General features: G+C 40.6%; 1 protein-coding gene across 1 annotated transcript in view; it reads right to left on the bottom strand.

Annotated features, from left to right (window-relative positions):
* Positions 1–6,915, bottom strand: part of ANKDD1B (ankyrin repeat and death domain containing 1B) — a 95,207-nt gene extending 88,292 nt beyond the window's left edge. The window contains exon 1 of the mRNA XM_004374487.2: positions 6,726–6,915. Coding sequence (XP_004374544.1) covers positions 6,726–6,915 — 190 coding nt within the window. The remainder of the gene's footprint in view (positions 1–6,725) is intronic.
* Positions 6,916–12,765: the final 5,850 nt, after the last annotated feature.

Raw genomic sequence — 12,765 nt, forward strand, 5'->3', positions numbered from 1 at the left:
ATTCTCACTTTAGATGAAGGTTTACAGAACAAAATAGTTTCTCATTAAACAGTTAGTACACATGTTGCCCTATGACAATGGTTAACAACCCCACTACACATCATCACTGTCCTTGTTCAACCTTTGGTTCCCTATCACCAGCTTTCCTGTCTCCTTCTGCCTTCTAGTCATTGTCCCTGGACTGCTGTGCCTCTTGAGTCCTGTTTTGTTTTATGGGGCTGTAAAATGAAATTCTTGACAACTTCAATATTTTCTCCGTTTATCATGATGTTGCTTATTGGTCCAGTTGTGAGGGTTTTTGTTTTCTTTATGTTGAGGCGTAATTCATATTGAAGGCAGTAGTCTTTGATTTTCATCAGTAACTGCTTCTAGTCCTCTTCGACTTCAGTGAACAAGGTTGTGCATCTGCATATTGCAGGCTGTTAAAGAGTCTTCCTCCAATCCTATATGCGTTCTTCTTCATATAGTCCAGTTTCTTGGATTATCTGTTCAGCATACAGACTGAATAAGCATGGTGAAAGGATACAACCCTGACACACACCTTTCCTGATTTTAAACCAAGAAGTATTCCATTGTTTTGTTCAAATGGCTGCCTGTTGGGCTATGTACAGGTTCCCCATGAGCACAGTTAAGTGTTCTAGGACTCCTACTCTTCACAATGTTATCCATAATTTGTTATGATCCACACAGTTGAATGTCTTTGCATAGTCAATGAAACATAGGTAACATCTTTCTGGTATTCTCTGCTTTCAGCCAAGATCCATCTGACATCACCAATGATATCCCTCGTTCCATGTCCTCTTCTGAATCCTGCTTGAATTTCTGGCAGTTTCTTGTCAATGTACTGCTGTAACTGTTTTGGAATGATCTTCAGCAAAATTTTACTTGTGTGTGATATTAATGATAATGTTTGATAATTTCCACCTTTGGTTGGATCACCTTTCTTGGGAATAGGCATAAATATGGATCTCTTTCAGTCAGTTTCCCAAGTAGCTGTCTTCCAAATTTCTTGGCATAGATGTGTGAGTGCTTCCAGCGTTGCATCCGTTTGTTGAATCATCTCAGTTGGTATTCCATCAATTCCTGGAGCCTTGTTTTTCGCCAATGTCTTCAGTGCAGTTTGGACATCTTCCTTCAGTACCATCGGTTCTTGATCATATGCTATCTCCTGAAATGGTTGGGCACAGTGGCTCTGTATATTCCTTCCATCTTCTTTTGATACTTCCTGTGTCATTCAATATTTCCCCCATAGAATCCTTCAATATTGCAACTCGAGGTTTGAATTTTTTCAGTTCTTTCAGCTTGAGAAATGCCGAGCGTGTTCCTCCCTTTTGGTTTTCTAACTCTAGGTCTTTGCACATTTCATTATAATACTTTACTTGTCCTCTCAAACTGCTCTTTGACATCTTCTGTTCAGCTCTTTTACTTCATCATTTCTTCCTTTCCCTTTAGCTGCTGTACACTCAAAAGCAAGTTTCAGGGTCTCTTCTGACATCTATTTTGGTCTTTATTTTCTTCCCTGTCTTTTTAACGACCTTTTTTGCTTTCTTCACATACAGTGTCCTTGATGTCATCCCACAACTCGTTTGGTCTTTGGTCATTAGTGTTCAGTGAGTCAAATCTCTTCTTGAGAAGGTCTCTAAATTCAGGTTGGATATACTCAAGGTCGTACTTTGGCTCTCGTGGACTCGTTCTAATTTTCTTTAGCTTCAACTTGAATTTGGATATGAGGGATTGATGGTCTGTTCCACAGTCAGCCTTTGGCCTTGCTCTGACGTCCATCATCTCTTCCCATAGATGTAGTTCGATTTGATTCCTCTGTAATTCCCTATGGCGAAGTCCACGTGTATAGTTGACGTTTATGTTGTCGAAAAAAGGTATTTCTAATGAAGAGGCCATTGTTGTTGCAAAATACTATCATGTGATCTCCAACACCATTTCTATCACCAAGGCCATATCTTCCAACTGCAATCATTCTTTGTTTCCTAATTTCACATTCGAATCACCAGTAATTAGCAATGCATCTTGATTGCATATTTGATCAATTTCAGACTGCAGAAGCTGGTAAAAATCTTCAATTTCTTCCTCCTTGGCCTTAGTGGTTGGTGCGTAAATTTGAATAATAGTTGTATTAACTTGTCTTCCTTGTAGGCGTATGGATATTATCATATCACTGACAAAGTTGTGCTTCAGGATAGATCTTAAAATGTTCTTTTTGATGATAAATATGATGCCATTCCTCCTCAATTTGTCATTCCCGGCGTAATAGACCATATGATTGTCTAATTCAAAATGGCCAATACCAGTACATTTCAGCTCACTAATGCCTAGGACATCTATCTTCAAGCACTCCATTTTGCTTTTGACAACTCTCAGTTTTCCTAGATTCATACTTTGTACATTCCACATTCCGATTATTAATGGATGTTTGTAGCTGTTTTTTCTCATTTTGAGTCGTGGCACAGCAGCAAATGAAAGTTCCAAAAGCTTTACTCCATCCACATCATTAAGGTAGACTCTACTTTGAGGAGGCAGCTCTTCACCAGTCGCATTTTGAGTGCCTTCCAATCTGAGGGGCTCATCTTCCAGCACTATATCAGACAATGCTCTGCTGCTATTCGTAAGGTTTTCACTGGCCAATTTTTTTAGAAGTAGATCGCCAGGTCCTTCCTCCTCATCTGTCTTAGTCTGGGGGCTCTGCTGAAACCTTTCCACTATGGCTTAAACAAGATAGAAGTTTCTTTTTCTCTTACACTTAAGATGTCTGGAGGCAGTCTAAGTTACTTCTTAGTTTCTGGAACCCAGACTCTTTCTATCTTTTTGCTCCACCAAACATAACTTTCATTCCCCAAGTCACCTAATGGTTCAAGGTGGCTGGTGGAGCTCCTGTCACTATGGCTGAAGCCCAACCAGCAGGAAGAAGGAAGGAGCAAAGACAGGAATATACCTTCTCCTTAATGACACCTCCCAGAAGTTGCACATACTAACTTCTGATTCCATCCCTCAGCCACATAGCTACACATGGCTACTGGAGAAAGTGGAGAATGTAGACTTTGTTCCAGGTGGCCTTATGTCCAGCTAAAAATGAGGAGTTCTTTTGTAATGAAAGAAGGGGAAAATGGGTGTTCGGGAGGCAACTACATGTCTCAGTCACAGCTGACTTCCGGTTTAGGAAAAAAAGTACATACAAACAACTCAAAAACAATTCAGAAACAATGCAATTATGAAAATATTTACTGAGTGTTGCTTGGTGCAAGATGCTGAGCTAGAGTACTGCAGAAAACACAGAGTTGAGTATAGAAGAACCTTCTACACATGTGAGCAATACAATTTAAGTTTGTGATTGTTTTGTGAGGGAAATTTCTCATCACCAGAAACCTGTGGCAACTGCTAGTGGTTGCAAGTCAGAAAACTATTGCCCCAGAGTAATTTACAGTCCCTGAGCAAAGTGAAGAGTGATGTAAGAGAGTAGTTGCAATTACCTCCCATGTCGTTCGTCCCTCTGCTCACCCGAATAGGACATAAAGCATTCACATTGTACGGAGCCTCAGACATCACTATACCCAATGTGTCCATATTGCAGATGAAGTACCTGAGGCCCAGAGAAATGTAATGATTTGATCACTGCCCCAGAGTTAGTTCATGGCAGAACCCAAGTTTTCAGATGTCCAGCTCAGGGCTGTTACCTCTACATCCTCTCTCAGCCCAGTCCTTCTGGGCATTCGTTCCCAGCATGCCCTTGTCAATGTCATCAGTGACCTCCACATTGCCAAAGTACCAGACACATCTCAGTCCTCATCTTACTGCACCTCTTTGCAGATGTGGATACAAGTGGGGGCCACTCTCTCCTTCTTGAAACACTTTGCTTTTGCCTTTGTGATGCCACACTCTCCTGGTTTTCCTCCTACCCTGCTGGCCACTCCTTTTTAGTCTTCTCAGCTGGTGCCTTTGTGTCTGTTTAAACAAGGTTTGACTCTTGACCTTTTTTTCCTTTCTCCTCTCTCACATTCTTCTTAGATTATCTAGTTCTAATGGTTTCAAACACCATCTGTCAGGGATTGAATTATGTTCCCCCAAAAATGTGTGTATCAACTTGGCTGGGTCATAATTCCCAGTACTGTATGTTTGTCTAATCTGATGTGACTTCCTTATGTGCTGTAAACTCTATCACTACGTTGAGGTTATATGTGATTTCCTTATGTATTGTAAACTCTATCACTATGATGAGGTTATACTGATGAGGTCTACAAGACTGGACAGTATCTTAAGCCAATCTCTTTTGAGATATAAAAGAGAGAAGCAAGCAGAGACACAGGGGAGCCTCATACCACCAAGAAAGCAGTGCCAGGAGCAGAGCATGTCCTTTGGACGTGAGGTTCCTGTGCTGAGATGCTCCAGACCAGGGGAAGACTGATGGATCACAAGGACCTTAAACCAGAGCCAACAGAGAAAGGCTTCCCCTGGAGCTGATGCCTTAAATTTGAACTTGTAGCCTGTGACAGAATAAATTTCTCTTTGTTAAAAGCCATCCACTTGTGCTATTTCTGTTATAGCAGCACTAGATGACTAAGACACCATCTGTATGCTAATGACTCTCTAATTTATACCTCTAATACAGACCTCTTCACTTAACTTCAGTAATTCTTATTCAACTCCCTACTTGTCATCTCCATGTGGTTTTTAATAAGCTGCTCAAACATAACATAGCCAAAAGAGACTCTTGATTCCATGCCTCTCCTCAAAACACAAAAACAAAAACCCATCCCTCCCTGTCTTTCCCATCTCAGTAAATATCCCCATCATCCATCCAGTTACCCAAGCGTAGGGATCTTTTTCTTTATCTCATCCAATTCAGCAGCAAAACCTCTACCTCTAAACTACATCCCACGTTAGTCCACTTCTCCCCTCCACCATTACTTCCATAGCCTAAGCTACCACCAATGCTCACTGTGACTCCTCCAAAACTCTCCTAGCTGGTTTTTTCTGCTCCCTCTCTTGCCTCACTACAATCTATTCTCCACACTGCAATCAGAGTGAGCTTTTAAAAACGTAAATCACAATATATTACTCCTTTCTAAAACCATCTGAGAGCCTCCAGTTACACTTAGAAGAAATCTAAGCTTCTTTACTACAGCCACAAGACGTTGATGAACTGGCTCTGCCTACCTCCCCAACCTCAGTTATTCTCGCCTTCACTCCTTATGTTCCTTTCTGTTTCTAGAAATGTATCAACTTCATTCCTGTCTTGCATTTGCTATTCCTCCTACTTGTAATACTCTTCCTCCTGAACTTTTTCCATAGCTAGTTCCTTCCTATTAGTATCTGCTCAAATGTGCAGTCTTACCTGACCAATGTCATGGATTGCATTGTGTTTCCCCAAAATACGTGTCAACTTGGTTAGGCCATGATTCCCAGTATTGTGTGGTTGTCCTCCATTTTGTGTTTTTCCTATGTGTTATAAATCATAATCTCTGCCTGTGGTTAAAGAGGGTTAGGGTGGGATGTAACACCCTTACTCAGGTCACATCCCTGATCCAATGTAAAGGGAGTTTCCCTGGTGTGGCTTGCACCACCTTTCATCTTACAACACATAAAAGGAAAGGGAATCTAGCAGAGAATGGGGGACCTCATACTACCAAGAGAGCAACGCCGGGAGCAGAGGTTCCTGCCCAGAGATGCTCCTAGTCCAGGGGAAGATCGACGACAAGGACCTTCCTCCAGGGCTGGAGGAAAGAAAGCCTTCCCCTGGAGCTGACGCCCTGAATTTGGACTTCTAGCCTACTAGACTGTGAGAAAATAAATTTCTCTTTGTTAAAGCCATCCACTTGCAGTATGTCTGTTATAGCAGCACTAGATGACTAAGACAACCACCAAATCTAAGTTCTTCTCCAGTCACATCAACCTGTTTTATGGCCCTCACAGCACTTACTGCTACCTCGTTATCTTATTCATTTCTTTGCTTATTTGTTTTGTTGTCTATCAACCCTCCACCACAACTAGAATGTGAATTTCATTGTCATGTTCTCAGGAGTTGTTATATCCTCTCTGCATCTCCACACCTAGACATGTCTAGCAAATAGTAGACCCTTAAAAAATATTTCTAGAACGAATGAACAAACTAATTGTACATTATATTAAGTCACTGGTACACTGCCTCAAGGCTGACCTTTAGGAAGTGAGGCCATCCCAGCCAGCTGACTTGGACTTCATTCTCAACCTTTGAGGACTCTTCCAGAGTGTGTCCAGTTTATGTTATAAATGTATTCCCAAGACACAGATGGTCCATACCATGCTAGAAAAAACTCAAGTACAGAAAGGTTAAGTGACTTGCTTAAAGTCAAGCAACCAGTGCATGAGTCAGGGTATAGGAGACAGGGCACTTGAAACTCTTTCCTTATTTGCAAAAGAGCTTAATCATTTCTTTAATAATCTTCTTTGTTAAGTTGGAAGAGTGATAACTTTCCTTCCATCCTCAATACAGGCGGAAATATGAACCAAAACTTGGGTGAGCATGGATTCCAAAGTTGAAAACCTGTCAAGAGGGAGTGCCATAGTAGAGGGTGGGTCAGTGCAGGGACCCCAGGGCAAGTCTTCGCATGGACTTTCTTCCCCCAAGCGTGCAGAGGCAATGCGCTGGGCACCTTCTCAAGTCCCTTCGCCCAGGTCAGCCCCACCGCCCACCGCCCACCGCCCACATTTTCTGAGACTTTGTTCTCAGGACTCACAGAGCTCCTGTCCGGCCTCAGCCTCCTCCTCCTGAGGCCCCTCCTGCTTTGGGATCCCCGACAGCCCTCTCCAGGGCTGGGCCGCCACACCCCTCAGGTCTTCCTTAAGCCCCTTTGCGGCTGCGGCCGTGCGGAGCAGCAGCCCCCTGGCCGCGGCCCCACGGTCCGTGGCGCGCACGCCCGGGCCCATGTCCGCCTCCGCGGCTGCCCAAGCGCTGGGCAGGACTCCAGGCTCAGGGCGCGGGATGGACGTGGGCAGGTTGGTCGAGGGAGTGGGCGGTTCGCTGGGCAGGTTTGAGCAGGTCTGGGAAAATCCCGCCTTCAGGTGTGTTGTGCGCCAGCTTATGGTTTGGTTTTACCTGAAACTTCCTAAGAAATCTACTAGCCCTTAATAAACTCCCAGGTCATACTCCACCAATTCTTTCTTTATACAATTTTGAGAAATGTGGAGGTTGGTTTTGTAACCAACATTACTCGAATTTCCATATGAGATCATTTCTAAATGGGCTTTCAGAATCTTTCAAATAAAATCAGACTTTGCTTATTTTCTCATTCGATATCGATCATGCAATTATAATATTTCCTGGCTGATTCTTTTTAAAAATGAAATAATACAGAAACAAGTCTAACAAATTCTGACTCCAAAATTAAACTTCAAATACGAAAGTTCATCTGGTTTTCATTTTACATTCTTGTGAATTTATGAAATGTTTTTCTTTTCTTTTTTTATTCCCCATTCTCTCCTTCCCCCAGCCCCTGGTAACCACTAATCTTGTTTTGATGGATTTACCTATTCTAGACAATTCATGTAAGTGGTATCATATAATATTTGTTCTCTTGTGTCTGGCTTATTTCACTTAACATATTTTCAAGGTTCATGTGGTGGCATGTTCAGAACTTTATTTCTCTTTATAGCTGAATAATTCTCCATTGTATGTATATACCACATATTGTTTATCCATAAAATGTGTTTCATTTTAACTATGAAATTTCAATGCTTCTTTCAAACTTGTCACTTCTTTTCTTCTAATTATTGTGCACAAAATTGGAGACGTTAAATCCAAAACGTTTCCTTATGAATGAAAAAACAAGTATGTGACAAAATGTTATTGTATTCAGAACACCTCTTAGAGAACTTCAAACTTCCCTTTACAAAGAGTGTGAAATGGGCCTACTGTTCATAACAGAGACGTGATCCAAACTATAGCAAATTCACTGCATTAAATATTTGCAGTAATAGCAGACCATGTATTAACATGGAAATTTATTTTCAATATGTAAATGCAAAAAAAAACAGGATACAGAATTATATATATATATATATATATATAAATTTGTTGGCATTGAGTCAATTCCTACTCATAGCAACCCTACAGGACAGAGTAGAACCATAGTGTTTACAAGGAACAGCTGGTGGATTTGAACTGCAGACCATTTGGTTAGCAGCCGTAGCTCTTAACTACACCACCAGGGCCCTATATATATATGTATATGTTTATAACAAAATTTTTAAAAATCAGAATATACACAAAAAAGAAAGAGTAACTGTGGAAACAGTGCCGGACTACTATCAATGAAAATCACACAGCCTACTACACAAAGGTCTGAATTGTGTTATCCAAGTAATTTATGTCACACAAATTGCTTTCAAATTCTAAGCCGAGAAATTTGTTAAAATCCTCTTATCAATGACGAGAAAATGCATCATCATGTTATGCTCCATACCCTTATAATAGTGCGGAGGTACTTATCCTATTCTAGCAGATGAAACAAAAACCCCCAATCAGTCATTATGCAAACTATATGTAGTTTTGGTTGGGCTCCATTTTCTTATTTTCCCTGAGAGCTTGGGGCTAGAGAAGCTATGAAGCATACTGCAGGTGATATTCTTTCACCCTGTTTCCAACAGCAGATTAGTTCTCAACCACAAGATTAATTCTAAGTATGCCAATACATGCAAAATATGGCCCCACGTGATCTGGCTGTACCCATCTCTCTGACCTCAGGCACAACTCTTCTCCATTCTTGTTGGTCTTCCAGTGTTTCCTGCTTTACAGCCATTAAGCTTCCATTTTCTTCTGCCTAGAATGCTACCCTACTCCTTGATTTTTTTTTTAATGGTTTAATCTTTCATATTATTAAGGTCTCAGCTCAAATACCACTTTGATAGAGAAGTCTTCTCTGATCACACTAAACCAGTCTCCCCTACCTTCTACTCTTCATTCCTGTAAGCTGTTGTCTTTTCCTTTTGTACCACTTATCACTGAAATGATAGTCTGTATTTGTTTAGTGTCTATCTACCACACTAGAATGTAAGCTTCATGAAGATGAGGATTTCTGTAAGCTTTATTCCTTGCTGCATCTCCAGTGCCTAGAACAGTAAGTACACAGTGTTGTTAGTTGCTGAACGGTTGGCTGTGACTCATGGCAACCTTACGTATGACACAATGAAATGTTGCCTGGTCCTGTGCCATCTTTGTGATCATTGTATGTTAGAGTTCATTGTTGTGGCTACTGTGTCAATCTATCTTGTTGAAGGTTTCCCTCATTTTCACTGACCCTTGACTTCACCAAACATGGTGTCTTTTCTAGCGATTCATCTTTCCTGATGACGTATCCAAAGTAAGAGGGCCAAACTCTCACCATCCTTGCTTATTTGCCTGGATTGAAGTTGAGTTCTTCCAAAGAGCATTTGCATTTGCTTCTGCCAGTCACTAGGGACAATACCATCCTGAGACCATTTCACATTTTCTATTTGAGCTCACTGTGTGAATTCAGACTATACACCTACATATGCACCGGTTTGTGGCTCAGATTCTCAGTGGCAGTTCCTCCCTCCATCCAGTGCCAAGACGGGGCATGCAAGTTGCTCTGCTGCCTCTTTCTTTTGGAGGATTTATTTCTCTTTTATCCTTGCTCTGAAAGTGCAAACCTTGCTATCACATGTTTATGCAGGTATCCTAGTAGACTCCCCATCCTGGGTATTATTTGTTGTTTTCGTTAGTTGCCATTGACTTGATTCCGACTCATGGTAACCTCATGTGTGCAGAGTAGGTAGAACTGTGCTCCATGGGGTTTTCAAGGCTGTGAACTTTCGGAAGCAGGTCACCACCAGGCCTGTCTTCTGAGACGCCTCTGGGTAGGTTCAAAATGCCAACCTTTCTGCTAATAGTCCAGTGATTAATCATTTGCACCGCCCAGGGACTCCTATTTCTTGGTGGTATACAAAAAAATCAGTGAACTACAGTAGTTTATTCTGGTTGTGTGGCCAGCTAAAAGGAGATTGAAGGACAATCAGAATCTCTGTCCTGAATCCCTAGCACCTAAGCATAGTGTTTGATGAATGAATTTCAAAGAAAAAAACCTTGGCACATCTTACACCTGTGGATGGTTTTAGAGGTTAAATTGGAAGTTTACCATATTCTAGGAGTGAAAAAACTTTTGAGCCTTCATAAAACAGAACTCACTTTGACCCCAGAACTGAGTCACCTTCTTTTTGTCTCCAATTTAGGGGACTCCTTTCTGTTTCTCTGTCTCTCCCTCTATATATAATACATATACCTATATAAAGATCTATGTATAGATATATACACGTATGTATATATGTCTTTAAACATAAATGCATATATTTTGACCTAAGAGTGATATTAGGAAAGCATTGTTTATGGTTAATCTGTAAAAATGCACAGGATGATTTAGAGCAGGGAAAGAAATTGAAAGCTGAGAAATGAGTTGGAAGGCCAGAGTTTGGGCAACTCATAAGGGCTTGACAAAGTAACGTAAAGAAATTAATGTTTTCAAGAGGCCCTTACAAGAGTAGACAAAACTCAGTAATAGACAGCGATGGGATTGACAGAGGTGGAGTGGAAACGTATTATGTTTACACACACACACACACACAAACATACAAATATATTGAAAACAGTTAGAAATCCTAACAAACTTTAGAGACTGAGGCTAGAAATAAAGCATTATCATCATTTGTCTTTGAATTATCTTCCATCTCCCTGAGCCTTCTGTAGATAGCAGTCAGCACAAGACTATCATAAATTGCCTCACCCTTGTAAAGGGAGCAGTTTAATATTATGATTTGCTTAGTAAATGGAATGTTTCCTATACTCAACATAATATTTGAATTATTTTTTGAAAACTCTTCATCCAATTTTGCATTACAAAGCAAAAGTAATTATCCCTTAAGTATACAACAAAAGAACGGTTTTCGCTCCGGGGAAATAAACATCACCTCTCCTTAAAGTTCACTAAAATCCTACCAGGCTCAGGTATGTTCAAATACATCATTGCTTTTCAAAATGGAACATTACTTAAAAAATAAAAATCAGCATCAGGCACTGGTATGATTTTCAAAATGGAATATTTCCTTAAAAACACATGCTTTTAGCCTTAGGTTAATACTTATATTTTGAGCTTTCTTCCAAATAGTTCCAAGTCCCCAAACACCCTCAAAATGATACAGCAATAAAACATTTATAAAGTAAGCCATTAGTCAATAAAGGGAAAGAAATGCAATCCCTTTTTTCTGGAATGCCCTCCAGGCCCAGCTTGAGTGCAGCCACCTATATAATCTACCCAGACAAAAATAAAAAGATAGTAATAGACACCACTCCTTGGGCACATACTGTTTATTCATTTGTGTGTCAACAAATGATTGCTAACACCGACAATGTGCCAGGTCATATACTTTCACCCTTGGAATTCAGAGATAAATAAAAGACAGCCCTGAGTCTCTAGAAGCCTGCAACCTACTACAATATATTAAAAAATTTTTGTATAGGAGACTAACTTGAAATGTAAACGTCATTTAAACTACAAAAAAAAAAAAAAAAAAAGAAAGAAAAGGAAAAAACCACACACAGCAAAGAATGTTTTAGGGTTTTCACAGAGAAACAAGGGCACAAAGGCGGGACATACCAGTTTTTCCAAAGGGTGAGGAATACTTTCCTGAAGGTGACCTCGGGCTGAGTTGAAAGATGAGTGATTGTGTGTGGTGGGGGAGAGCGATGAGGCCTGCAAGGAGCACAATCTTGGCAGAGCAAGCTACTGAGCACAGATACCAGAAAGGGGAAATAGCCTTGGCCTATTCAGGAAACTGGATGTGATACATAGCGTTTTCACTGATTAATTTTTAGAAGTAGTTGGCCAGGCCTTTCTCCCTAGTCTCTTAGCCTGGAAGTTCCACTGAAAACTATCCACCATGGGTGATCCTGCTGCTATCACAGCAACAGGAAGTTACCATAGTATGACAAACTGACAGACAGGTAGTAGTATGGATTACACCTGAACATGAAGAAAATGAAAATCCTGACAACTGGACTGATAAACATATAAATGGAGAAAAAACCGAACTTGTCAACAATTTCATTTTACTTGGATCCACAATCAACACCCATGGAAGCAGCAGTCAAGAAATCAAACGATGTATTGCACTGGGCAAATCTGCTGTAAAAGACTTCTTAACATTTCAAAGAGCAAAGACGTCATTTTGATAACTAAGGAACGTGTGACTCAAGTCAAGGTCTTTTCAATTGCTTTGTATACATGCAGAAGTTAGATAGTGAAAAAGGAAGACAGAAGAACTGATATATTAGAATGGTGGTGTTGGTGAAGAATATTGAATATACTGTGGAATGCCAAAAAAACAAACAAATCAGTCTTAGAAGAAATACAATCATTATGTTCCTTAGAAGTAAGGATGGTAAAACTGCAACGTGCTTACTTTAGAGACGTCAAGAGAAATGGCCAACCGCTAGAAAAAGACACCATGCTTGGTAAAGCAAGAGGGCCAACAAAAACCAGGGAAACCCTCAATGAGATGGATTGACACATACAGCTGCAACAATGGACTCAAACACACCAGTGATCATGACGATGGCGTAGGACCAGGCAACATTTATATAGGCAACTGTTACACATAAGATTGCCATGAGTCAGAGCTGACTTGATGGCAACAACAACACTCAGGAAACTACAAGCTATACAGTATGGCTATATGGCCTTGAATGCCAAACTAGTTTCTAGGGTG

The sequence above is a fragment of the Trichechus manatus genome, unplaced genomic scaffold (genome assembly GCF_000243295.1).
Source record: "Trichechus manatus latirostris isolate Lorelei unplaced genomic scaffold, TriManLat1.0 scaffold00029, whole genome shotgun sequence".
Lineage (NCBI taxonomy): Eukaryota > Metazoa > Chordata > Mammalia > Sirenia > Trichechidae > Trichechus > Trichechus manatus.